This window comes from Coregonus lavaretus (assembly GCF_964263955.1).
Source record: "Coregonus lavaretus genome assembly, contig: HAP1_SCAFFOLD_567, whole genome shotgun sequence".
NCBI lineage: Eukaryota > Metazoa > Chordata > Actinopteri > Salmoniformes > Salmonidae > Coregonus > Coregonus lavaretus.
In genome coordinates, this window is record NW_028164954.1 from 68,643 (window position 1) to 81,422 (window position 12,780).

Sequence of the window (12,780 nt, forward strand, 5' to 3'; positions counted from 1 at the left end):
ACAAATGATCTAATGATTCTGTCTCTTCACAGCAAAATCTGCAGAGCTGGGAAGATTGTATCCCCCATATAAATAACATTCTATTGGTAGCAAGGATTTTATATAATAATTTAAATTGAAAGATTCAAATTTTTGAATCCGGTGTTGTTTTGCGCGTCAGTTCATAAACACTATGCCATGGGATCGGTACGTCAAAAATCTCTTCCCAACTATTTTGCAATCTATATGGGACGGCTGTCAATCCTTTGGTCCTTAAATGAGACTGATATACTTTTTTTTATTTATCACAGTTTTCCTTAACCAATTATGTTCTTTAATGCAAGGCCGACAGACAAGTTCCTTACTTTCTCCCCCTTCCACTTTCCTCTTCCATTTTTGCGGTAAGGCTGCAATTATTTGGTTGTAATTTTGGGTAGAGCAGACATTTCCATATGTTTTTGTTAGCTGCTTGTGCGACATAACTCCACCAGTCCTACCGATGATATCATTTACGAAGATTATACCTTTTTTTAAAATTTTGTCAAAAAAGAAAGTTTTTTTTTGTCAATTAGTATATTTGAATTTAACCACAATATTTGTTGCATTATTTGTTCTGTCGTTTCTGGAGGATTAAATTGAAATTGCAACCATCTTTCTATGGCTTGTTTTAGAAATAGTGATATTTGGGAGATGATTTCCTTTTCAAATAACTGAAAATTAGCGGTTGTAATCTGAATAAAGGGAAAAAGGCCATTCTTGAACATTGGGTGAGACAATCTTACTAATTTGCTTGAGAACCAGTTCGGATTTAAGTATAACTTTTGTATGACTGAAGCTTATAGTGATAGGTCTAATGCTTTAATATTTAATAATTTCTGTCCTCCGAATTCATTTTCATTATATAAATAGGCCCTTTTAATTTTGTCTGGCTTGCCATTCCAAATCAAATTGAATATGTTTTTCTCATATAATTTAAAAAACTGTTGGCTAGGCGTAGGCAAGACCATAAGCAAATAGGTAAACTGGGATAATACTAAAGAGTTAATCAGGGTGATTTTTCCACAAATTGACAGGTATTTACCTTTCCATGGTAGCAATATCTTATCTATTTTTGCTAACTTTCTATTAAAATGCATTGAAGTGAGATCATTTATTTCCTTTGGGATATGTATTCCGAGTATATCCACATCACCATCAGACCATTTTATTGGTAAACTACATGGTAATGTAATTTTGTTTTGTTTTTTGTGATCCAATACGTAATATAGTACATTTGTCATAATTTGGTTGCAATCCAGAGAGATTAGAAAATGTATCTAGATCCTCTATGAGGCTGTGGAGGGATTCTAGTTGTGGATTTAAAAGGAAACATGAATCATCAGCATACAATGACACCTTTGTTTTTAAGCCCTGGATTTCTAATCCTCTGATATTATTATTGGATCTGATTTTAATAGCTAACATCTCGATGGCCACAATAAATAGATATGCCGATAGTGGACAACCTTGTTTCACTCCTCTTGACAGTTTAAAACGTTCTGAGAAATAGCCATTATTTACTATTTTACACCTAGGGTTACTATACATGATTTTGACCCATTTTATAAGAGATTCTCCAAAATTGAAATGCTCCAGGCATTTATATATAAACCCCAGTCGTACTTTATCAATATCTATGAATAGCAGGCCTGGTTTCCCAGATTTTCCATAGTGTTCTATTGTTTCCAGTACTTGCCTTATATTATCTCCAATGTATCTTCCATGTAAAAAACCTGTCTGATTAGAATGAATAATATCCGACAATACCTTTTTAATTCTATGCGCTATACATTTTGCTAGGATTTTTGCATCACAACACTGAAGTGTAAGGGGCCTCCAATTTTGTAAATGGACTGGATCTTTATATTTTCCACTTGTATCCTGTTTCAGTAATAATGAGATCAGACCTTCTTCTTGAGTGTCAGATAATCTACCATTTACATAGGAGTGGTTAAAACATGCTAATAACGGTCCTCTTAGTATATCAAAAAAGGTTTGGTATACCTCGATTGGTATGCCATCCAACCCTGGAGTTTTCCCGGACTTAAAGTCTTTAATTGCATCCAGAAGTTCCTCCTCTGTAATTTCACCTTCACATGAGTCTTTCTGTGTGGCTGTTAATTTGACATTATCAATAGGAAAAAAATATCTACAATTAGCTTCAGTTAGAGGAGATGGAGGCGACTGAAAAGAAAACATATGCTTAAAATACTTTGTTTCTTCCTTCAAAATATCATTAGGTGAATCATGGGTGACTCCGTCAATTGTAACCAATTTCATTATATTATTTTTGGTAGCATTTTGTGCATTTTTCCCCATATTCCATCCAGTTTGCTTTATTTTTATAATATATTGCACTTGATCTTTCTTGAATAAGTTTCTCCATTTCTTTTTGTTTTTCCTCTAATTTATTCTGAGCCTCTGTGTCATTGTTTACTATTGTTGTTTGTCAGCAAGCTGATGTGTTGTTGTTTGTTGTTGTTTGTCTGTCAGCAAGGTGATGTGCTTCCACCCCTGGTCTGACGTCACCCTGCCTCTCATGACGCTTCCTGACATCATCAAAGTGATTGACAAGTGGGCGGAACTGATGGTGGATCTAGGTTCCACCTACCCCTGGGTCCAGGTAAGGTGCCTGTTGGAGTGCTGATCTAGAATCAGGTCCCCCCTGTCCATATATTCTTATTCATTATGATTTAAAGGGAGAACTGATCTGAGATCAGCACTCCTACTTTGATACTGTTGTTGAAAATTATCACTATACTTATTAAAAATCAAATATATAATAAATAATAATATCTAGAGTCATTATCATCACTGAAGTAATATGGAACAGGATATAAGTCTGAGAGATTAATATCTCCAAGTTCAGTGTGCTTCAGCTGTTGCTGGTCCTTGTAGGGCAGTCAAATGGTCCTCATTGTTGTGAAGGCCAAGCAGGGCTTTCTTCCGATAATGACCATCAGCTTCTGGGCCACTACTCCGGGCCGGCGTTGGTCCCTTTCGCTCAGGACTCCATCTACAATGATCAGCTACTTCTGGGCCACTACTCCGGGCCGGCGTTGGGTCCCTTTGGCTCGGGACCCTCTTCCGTCACTAGGGTCTCGGCACCCTCAGCTTCCTCTTCTCTCGGTCGTCGGTTTCCATGCGGTACTCTGGTGCAGTGGTTTAGATGATACCAGGTCGAACTCCCCTCGACCCTTACAGCAGTTGGTGTAGCCTGGATGAAGGTGTAGGGTCCCTCATGTCTCTGTTCGTTCCACTTCCTTCTGAAGACTCTGATGTAGACCTTCTCCCCCGGGACCACTGGTCGTGGTGGATTCGCCTCTGGTTTCAGAACTCTGCTTCTCTGCTGTTGGTATATAACCTCATGTATGACAGTTAGTTGCCTGATATACCCTTCTAATTCCCGTTCCATTTGCTCTAAAGGCGGACCCTCATATGGTCCCTTAAGTACCGGCACTGGTATGGGTCGACCCGTAAGCATTCAAGCGGTGTTAGATGCGTTATTCTGTTAGTGTGCATGCGATAACTCATTAGTGCCAGAATTAAGGCCCCAAAAAACAAAGCAACAATGTCGGTTACATCAAAATAACAAATCAAATTAGACTGATAACCCTTGATAACACCTTAACTTATCCCATTAAGTAATTCAAGGAATAGTAAAATTGACTAGCGACTGTCCCTCATTCAGGGCTAGTTGTCTTTCTCTGTCCTTGTCATGGTTTGAATCATACATAAGCCTATTGCTAAGTTATAAATGTCTTCCTAATTATTAGTGTTTAAATACTACATATAAATCTCACACAATGTCTCAAGCTTTCGAGCGAGGGTGATCAAGCCTTGCCAGAAAGTCAGAACAAAGGTCAGAGGTCAGAGGTCATTCAACCCCATTTAAGTGAGTGTCTCTTTCCATTTCCTTCTCCTTTACCTCAGATATTATTTAACAATATTTTAAACATTTCAAACATTTTGTGTACCAGGTTTACATTGGGTTTTTTCAGTACATTTCTTATCTGAATTTATATGTGTGTAATTAGAACTCTGGCAGTAGAAACTTCCAGAAATGTACTTTATGTGCCCTTTAAGTTGTATTATTTCTAATCAGTTTATCATAATCTAGTCCCAGCGGAACAACAACTCTAACTACCTAGACCCTGCCCTTCAGCCATAGACTCCTCCCAGAATCCTATAGACTGGTCACTTATTCACTGATCTTACATTATTCTATGACAGGCAGTGTTGTACAAACCCCAATATATCATTATATGAAAAGCTTATTATCCAAACTTATATAAAATCATCATCCTCTATACCTCATCATTCACACCTATATACCTCATCATTCACACCTCTATACCTCATCATTCACACCTCTATACCTCATCATTCACACCTCTATACCTCATCATACCCACCTCTATACCTCATCATTCACACCTCTATACCTCATCATTCACACCTCTATACCTCATCATACCCACCTCTATACCTCATCATTCACACCTCTATACCTCATCATTCACACCTCTATACCTCATCATTCACACCTCTATACCTCATCATACCCACCTCTATACCTCATCATTCACACCTCTATACCTCATCATTCACACCTCTATACCTCATCATACCCACCTCTATACCTCATCATTCACACCTCTATACCTCATCATTCACACCTCTATACCTCATCATACCCACCTCTATACCTCATCATTCACACCTCTATACCTCATCATTCACACCTCTATACCTCATCATACCCACCTCTATACCTCATCATACCCACCTCTATACCTCATCATTCAAACTTCAGAGTGCGACTCATTTATACCATTATACCACTCTCATTCCACATTCAAACAATGTTGTTCTCAAACGCGCTTAATCACTATTTGTACCTACAGGAATATTTTATTCTATCAAAGGGCCCAAATTTGGAATGTTAACCCTATCCCAGCTATTATTTTACTGTGGTCAATTTTACCATAATCCTACATCACCTCCAAACTTTCCAAATATAATGTCAGAAACACACCCTAAAAGATTGGCCGAAATACAATGTGTAGACGTCATACGATCACACCTGTACACGCGACCTGTTCCGGATTTCTCATACCCCTCCTGGTAACGTGAATTTTCCACACTCAGCTGATAAATGAATATCCACATACCATTAATTCTCCTCTTCCTAATGCGAGATTGGGCATGCCCTTTCTCCACCAGCCATAGAAGCTTCAAGCAACCTCAAATATAGTCCCTCTCCTGACACTCCCTCAACACAGAAAAGGCTATTATTTGCAGGATTTCTTATTATTGTCCGATCTCTCACACAGATGAGCAGCTGCTCTTGCTTAAATGAATCAGACAGAATGACCAGCAGGACGAACAAATGAATCAGACGTTTGAACAAATCCATCAGATGAACAACTAAGTGAATTGGACAGATTGAATGCATGAATTGAGTCAGACCAGTGGACAAAGATGAAAGAGTTCCCTTTCATAAACCCAAGCAGGTCCAACAAACCAGTCTTGTACGAAACGAGTCAGACAAAACAATCAAACCAAACTAATTGATCAAGCTGACCAAATGAGCAACTTGAATGAGACAAATGAAACATACAACTTAATCACAATTGAATGAACCACAGCAAACCATTCACCCGCACGAGATGAGCAGACCTACTCTATTTAACACTTTCTGTATATTTTGAAGCCCTAGTGGCTATTTCACAACCATCCACCTATTCTGGATGACCGGAGCTACTTCCAATTGATGGTGTCATCTACTCAGGATGACCTACTCTTTTACCCGATTGGCCCTGTCTAACTTTTGCATCACCACACCACAGGATGATGCACCACCTACCTGAGCCGCCTCTAACAATGAACCCCACGTTAGAGCGGTAACCGTAGGCCCTCTCAATCATATGTACAACTCTTGGCCACCTGCCCGTTCAGTCCTCTGGAGTGCTAACCTTAGCTCTCCACAGCGGTATCCACAGGATTTAACTTATTTACACTTATCAACAATAACATTGCATGCATGCTTATTTCTCATTCCAACAAAAACTCTGTACTTTTGCTAAATGTAGTCCTTAATACTGGAGAGACCCCTTCCATACCTTACCCTCAGATTCGGCTTGATCGTATCATACAATTTCTATGCTAAAAGTAAGAACTTTGCTTACCTGTATTAATAGTGGCCACTGTATTTTTGTGTGTGATTCGTCCAAACTTTATCCGATGGCGAAGTACTCAATGATCTCTTTCCCGTCCTGCAGGGGTCGCCAATATGATGCGGAAAATTATCACAATACTTATTAAAAAGTTCTTCCAGAGTTTTTGTAGAATCAAAATAGACTTTATTACACAGAGTAACAGAAGCCAAGATGATCTGCAGAGCAGCTCCCGTCTCTCTCTCCGCTCTCTGTCTATATAGTCGCATTCACATACATCCTAGCTCAAAGCCCCTCCCTCTTAGGTTCCCCTACCATTATCTTCAGTTTCCCTCTCTCTACCGCTCTGCCCACTTCCTTAGTCTATGATAGGGGTAAATTTGACTTTCATTCAGTTTAGAAACAATATTATTACAATCAATAAGAGCGTCTGCTAAATTACTAAAATGTAATGTAAATGTAATCACGCCCTTGTTATGCAAAAACACTCATCTTCAGTTTAAACTCTGTTCAACCCCGGCGCTCCCTACCTTGACCTAAAGATTGGTTGTTGGACATGACAGGTCCACACATACCCAACCCCACTCTTCTTTTCCCTCCCGTCATGCTGTAATTCCTCAGGATTAGTCTAAACTCTGTTCAACTCTGGCGCTGCTCTCTCTCTACTTTGTTTGAGGAGAGATGCATTAGGCAACAGTCTGGTTTCAGTCTCTAAGGTAGGACAGCCATGGATTAGGTAAGAGCGAGCAATTCGACCCTAGGTCAGATCCCCACTTCACACACACACCCAAAGCCAGTGAAAGGAACCATTCAAGTTCTTGCCTAGCAACAGATAATCCCGACTATCTGTTCGTCACGTCTGTGATTTTAACTTTGTTTATCCCATAGTTTACAAAACAATTCCCATCAATACATATGGCCCCAGGTGTTCATTCCCTGGGAAGCACGAGGGCAGAGGAGAGTTGCTGTCAACAAAACATAGAGAAGGAGGCCTACAGCCAGGAGATTCAGAGACCATCGGATGTTATTATGACGTCAAATCAAATCCAATTGTATTAGTCATACACATATTTTGCAGATGTTATGGCAGGTGAAATGCTTATGTTTCTAGCTCTAAGAGGGCAGTATAGCTAACAATACAAAACAATACACACAAATCCCCAAAAATTACAATTAAGATATCCGGAATAACATACAGTACATACATATAATAGTGAGACATCAGTAGTTATATAGGATGAACCATGACTAGAATACAGTATATACTGTACATATGAAGTGGGTAAAACATTATGTAAACATTATTAAAGTTACCAGTTTTTAATGACTCTGTACATAGGGCAGCAGTCTCTAAGGTGTAGGGTTGAGTACCGGGTGGTAGCTGGCTAGTAACTTTGACTAAGGTTCAGGGCAGGGTACTGACCTCTTCTCTCACCCTCTGGGGACAGACAGGGGAAGTCTTTAACCTCCTGTCCTCTTCTCTCACCCTCTGGGGACGGACAGGGGAAGTCTTTAACTTCCTGTCTTCTCTCACCCTCTGGGGACGGACAGGGGAATTCTTTAACTTCCCTCCAAAAGGATGCTTCCTCACAGGGTGTGTGTATAGTTGGTGGAGTCTGGGTGTATGTGTGGTGGGGGAATCCTTGTGTCTTTTCAGCGACTCTGAAATGTAATCACAACCGTATGTTCATACCTGGCTTTAACCATACATGATTACCATACTAGACTAAGACCTATCTTTAACTTGTTTCAGATCTTTGAGAATAAAGGAGCCATGATGGGCTGTTCCAACCCCCATCCTCACTGCCAGGTAAGCCAGCCTGTTCCAACCCCCATCCTTACTGCCAGGTAAACCAGCCTGTTCCAACCCCCATCCTTACTGCCAGGTAAACCAGCCTGTTCCAACCCTCATCCTCACTGCCAGGTAAACCAGCCTGTTCCAACCCCCATCCTTACTGCCAGGTAAACCAGCCTGTTCCAACCCTCATCCTCACTGCCAGGTAAACCAGCCTGTTCCAACCCTCATCCTCACTGCCAGGTAAACCAGCCTGTTCCAACCCCCATCCTCACTGCCAGGTAAACCAGCCTGTTCCAACCCCCATCCTCACTGCCAGGTAAACCAGCCTGTTCCAACCCTCATCCTCACTGCCAGGTAAACCAGCCTGTTCCAACCCCCATCCTCACTGCTAGGTAAGCCAGCCTGTTCCAACCCCCATCCTTACTGCCAGGTAAGCCAGCCTGAAAGAGGAAGAGGAAGATGAAGCTCATTCAGGTACTATTCATATTCCCCTACTGGACCTCCGTAGCAAAAACAAACAAGAATATGAAACAAAGATGATTCACTTTATTTTAACTGATGATGAAATGAATCACACATTGTTAAATGTGGTAGCAGCAAGATGTCTGTTTACTCAGTCCAATCACCAAATCAAATCAAATCAAATTTTATTGGTCACATGCGCCGAATACAACAGGTGCAGACATTACAGGGAAATGCTTACTTACAAGCCCTTAACCAACAGTGCATTTATTTTAAATAAAAAAGTAAAATAAAACAACAACAAAAAGTGTTGAGAAAAAAAGAGCAGAAGTAAAATAAAATAACAGTAGGGAGGCTATATATACAGGGGGTACCGGTGCAGAGTCAATGTGCGGGGGCACCGGCTAGTTGAGGTAGTTGAGGTAATATGTACATGTGGGTAGAGTTAAAGTGACTATGCATAAATAATTAGCAGAGTAGCAGCAGCGTAAAAAGATGGGGTGGGAGGGGCAGTGCAAATAGTCCGGGTAGCCATGATTAGCTGTTCAGGAGTCTTATGGCTTGGAGGTAGAAGCTGTTGAGAAGTCTTTTGGACCTAGACTTGGCGCTCCGGTACCGCTTGCCGTGCGGTAGCAGAGAGAACAGTCTATGACTAGGGTGGCTGGAGTCTTTGACAATTTTGAGGGCCTTCCTCTGACACCGCCTGGTATAGAGGTCCTGGATGGCAGGAAGCTTGGCCCCAGTGATGTACTGGGCCGTACGCACTACCCTCTGTAGTGCCTTGCGGTCGGAGGCCAAGCAGTTGCCATACCAGGCGGTGATGCAACCAGTCAGGATGCTCTCGATGGTGCAGCTGTAGAATCTTTTGAGGATCTGAGGGCCCATGCCAAATCTTTCAGTCTCCTGAGGGGGAATAGGCTTTGTCGTGCCCTCTTCACGACTGTCTTGGTGTGTTTGGACCATGATAGTTCGTTGGTGATGTGGACACCAAGGAACTTGAAGCTCTCAACCTGTTCCACTACAGCCCCGTCGATGAGAATGGGGGCGTGCTCAGTCCTCTTTTTTTTCCTGTAGTCCACAATCATCTCCTTTGTCTTGGTCACGTTGAGGGAAAGGTTGATATCCTGGCACCACACGGCCAGGTCTCTGACCTCCTCCCTATAGGCTGTCTCATCGTTGTCGGTGATCAGGCCTACCACTGTTGTGTCGTCGGCAAACTTAATGATGGTGTTGGAGTTGTGCCTGGCCATGCAGTCATGGTTGAACAGGGAGTACAGGAGGGAACTGAGCATGCACCCCTGAGGGGCCCCCGTGTTGAGGATCAGTGTGGCAGATGTGTTGTTACCTACCCTTACCACCTGGGGGCGGCCCGTCAGGATGTCCAGGATCCAGTTGCAGAGGGAGGTGTTTAGTCCCAGTGTCCTTAGCTTAGTGATGAGCTTTGAGGGCACTATGGTGTTGAATGCTGAGCTGTAGTCAATGAATAGCATTCTCACATTGGTGTTCCTCTTGTCCAGGTGGGAAAGGGCAGTGTGGAGTGCAATAGAGATTGCATCATCTGTGGATCTGTTAGGGCGGTATGCAAATTGGAGTGGGTCTAGGGTTTCTGGGATAATGGTGTTGATGTGAGCCATGACCAGCCTTTCAAAGCACTTCATGGCTACAGACGTCAGTGCTACGGGTCGGTAGTCATTTAGGCAGGTTATCTTAGAGTCCTTGGGCACAGGGACTATGGTGGTCTGCTTGAAACATGTTGGTATTACAGACTCAGTCAGGGACATGTTGAAAATGTCGGTTGTTGGTCAGCACATGCTCGGAGTACACGTCCTGGTAATCCATCTGGCCCTGCAGCCTTGTGAATGTTGACCTGCTTAAAAGTCTTACTCACATCAGCTACGGAGAGCGTGATCACATAGTCATCCGGAACAGCTGGTGCTCTCATGCATGCTTCAGTGTTGCTTGCCTCGAAGCGAGCATAGAAGTGGTTTAGCTCGTCTGAAAGTCTTGTGTCACTGGGAAGCTCGCGGCTGTGCTTCCCTTTTGTAGTCCGTAATAGTTTTCAAGCCCTGCCACATCCGACGAGCGTCAGAGCCAGTGTAGTACGATTCAATCTTAGTCCTGTATTGACTCTTTGCCTGTTTGATGGTTCGTCAGAGGGCATAGCGGGATTTCTTATAAGCGTCCGTGTTAGAGTCCCGCTCCTTGAAAGCGGCAGCTCTACCCTTTAGATCAGTGCGGATGTTTCCTGTAATCCATGGTTTCTGGTTGGGGTCTGTACGTATGGTCACTGTGGGGACGACGTCATCGATGCACTTATTGATGAAGCCAGTGACTGATGTGGTGTACTCCTCAATGCTATCTGAAGAATCCCGGAACATGTTCCAGTCTGTGCTAGCAAAACAGTCCTGTAGCTTAGCATCTGCGTCATCTGACCACTTTTTTATTAACCGAGTCACTGGTGCTTCCTGCTTTAGTTTTTGCTTATAAGCAGGAATCAGGAGGATAGAGTTATGGTCAGATTTGCCAAATGGAGGGCGGGGGAGAGCTTTGTATGCGTCTCTGTGTGTGGAGTAAAGGTGGTCTAGAGTTTTTTTTCCTCTGGTTGCACATTTAACATGCTGGTAGAAATGAGTTAGAACGTCCAATACGAGGTGTCCTCTGGGGCCTGATTGGGTCATCCTCATCGTGGTACTCCAGTCCTCTGGGTCCTGATTGGATCATCCTCATCGTGGTACTCCAGTCCTCTGGGGCCTGATTGGGTCATCCTCATCGTGGTACTCCAGCCCTCTGGGGCCTGATTGGGTCATCCTTTTCCACAGCCCCAGCTAACACACCTGATTAAACTAATTGCATTCAGAAAACTAGAGTTGCCCATCTCTGTATGTGTATGCCTGTGATTCCTCCGGTGACCCACCTGCCCTCATGTCTCCTCTTAGACCATGGTACTGTACTTGTACTCCTCAGTCTTGTCTTCATCGTTCTTCATTGAGACCAGGTGGTGTTACTGGGGGGTTGCCCTCGGTCTCATTCATCTGAGGCAGGCCTCTCCAGAGGAACACTGAGGGGGGATAGATGGGAAGGAGAGAATACTGACATGATCTTATCAGTAAGGCATACCAGTATAAATACAGGTACTCTGGCAGGCAAATAATGCATTACTAAACCTTCTAAAAAGAGATTGAGACATTGATGAGCTGAGGGGAGGGTACTCACGTGTACATGGAGAGGAAGCCATAGGTGGAGTTGACTCCGTACGTCTCCTAATTGAACATCTCCCTGGCATCCCAGCCATTAGATTAACAGAGAGATACAAGGGAATGGGGGTTAGTGTGTGTTTTTATTTTTTTATTTAACCTTTATTTAACTGGGCAAGTCAAATTCTTATTTACAATGACGGCCTACCAAAAGGTAAAAGGCCTCCTGCAGGGACGGGGGCTGGGATTAAAAATAAAAATATAGGACAATACACACATCACAACAAGAGACACCACAACACTACATAAAGAGAGACACCACAACACTACATAAAGAGAGACACCACAACACTACTTAAAGAGAGACACCACAACACTACATAAAGAGAGACACCACAACACTACTTAAAGAGAGACACCACAACACTACATAAAGAGAGACACCACAACACTACATAAAGAGAGACACCACAACACTACATAAAGAGAGACACCACAACACTACATAAAGAGAGACACCACAACACTACATAAAGAGACACCACAACACTACATAAAGAGAGACACCACAACACTACATAAAGAGACACCACAACACTACATAAAGAGAGACACCACAACACTACATAAAGAGAGACGCCACAACACTACATAAAGAGAGACGCCACAACACTACATAAAGAGACACCACAACACTACATAAAGAGAGACGCCACAACACTACATAAAGAGAGACACCACAACACTACATAAAGAGAGACACCACAACACTACATAAAGAGAGACACCACAACACTACATAAAGAGAGACACCACAACACTACATAAAGAGACGCCACAACACTACATAAAGAGAGACGCCACAACACTACATAAAGAGAGATGCCACAACACTACATAAAGAGAGACACCACAACACTACATAAAGAGAGATGCCACAACACTACATAAAGAGAGACACCACAACACTACATAAAGAGAGACACCACAACACTACATAAAGAGAGACACCACAACACTACATAAAGAGAGACACCACAACACTACATAAAGAGAGACACCACAACACTACATAAAGAGAGACACCACAACACTACATAAAGAGAGACACCACAACACTACATAAAGA

General features: G+C 42.5%; 1 protein-coding gene across 1 annotated transcript in view; it reads left to right on the forward strand.

Moving 5' to 3' along the window:
* Positions 1–12,780, forward strand: part of galt (galactose-1-phosphate uridylyltransferase) — a 144,167-nt gene that overhangs the window by 38,463 nt on the left and 92,924 nt on the right. The window contains exons 4-5 of the mRNA XM_084191512.1: positions 2,512–2,641; positions 7,951–8,007. Of these exons, the coding sequence (XP_084047638.1) occupies positions 2,512–2,641; positions 7,951–8,007 (187 nt within the window). The remainder of the gene's footprint in view (positions 1–2,511; positions 2,642–7,950; positions 8,008–12,780) is intronic.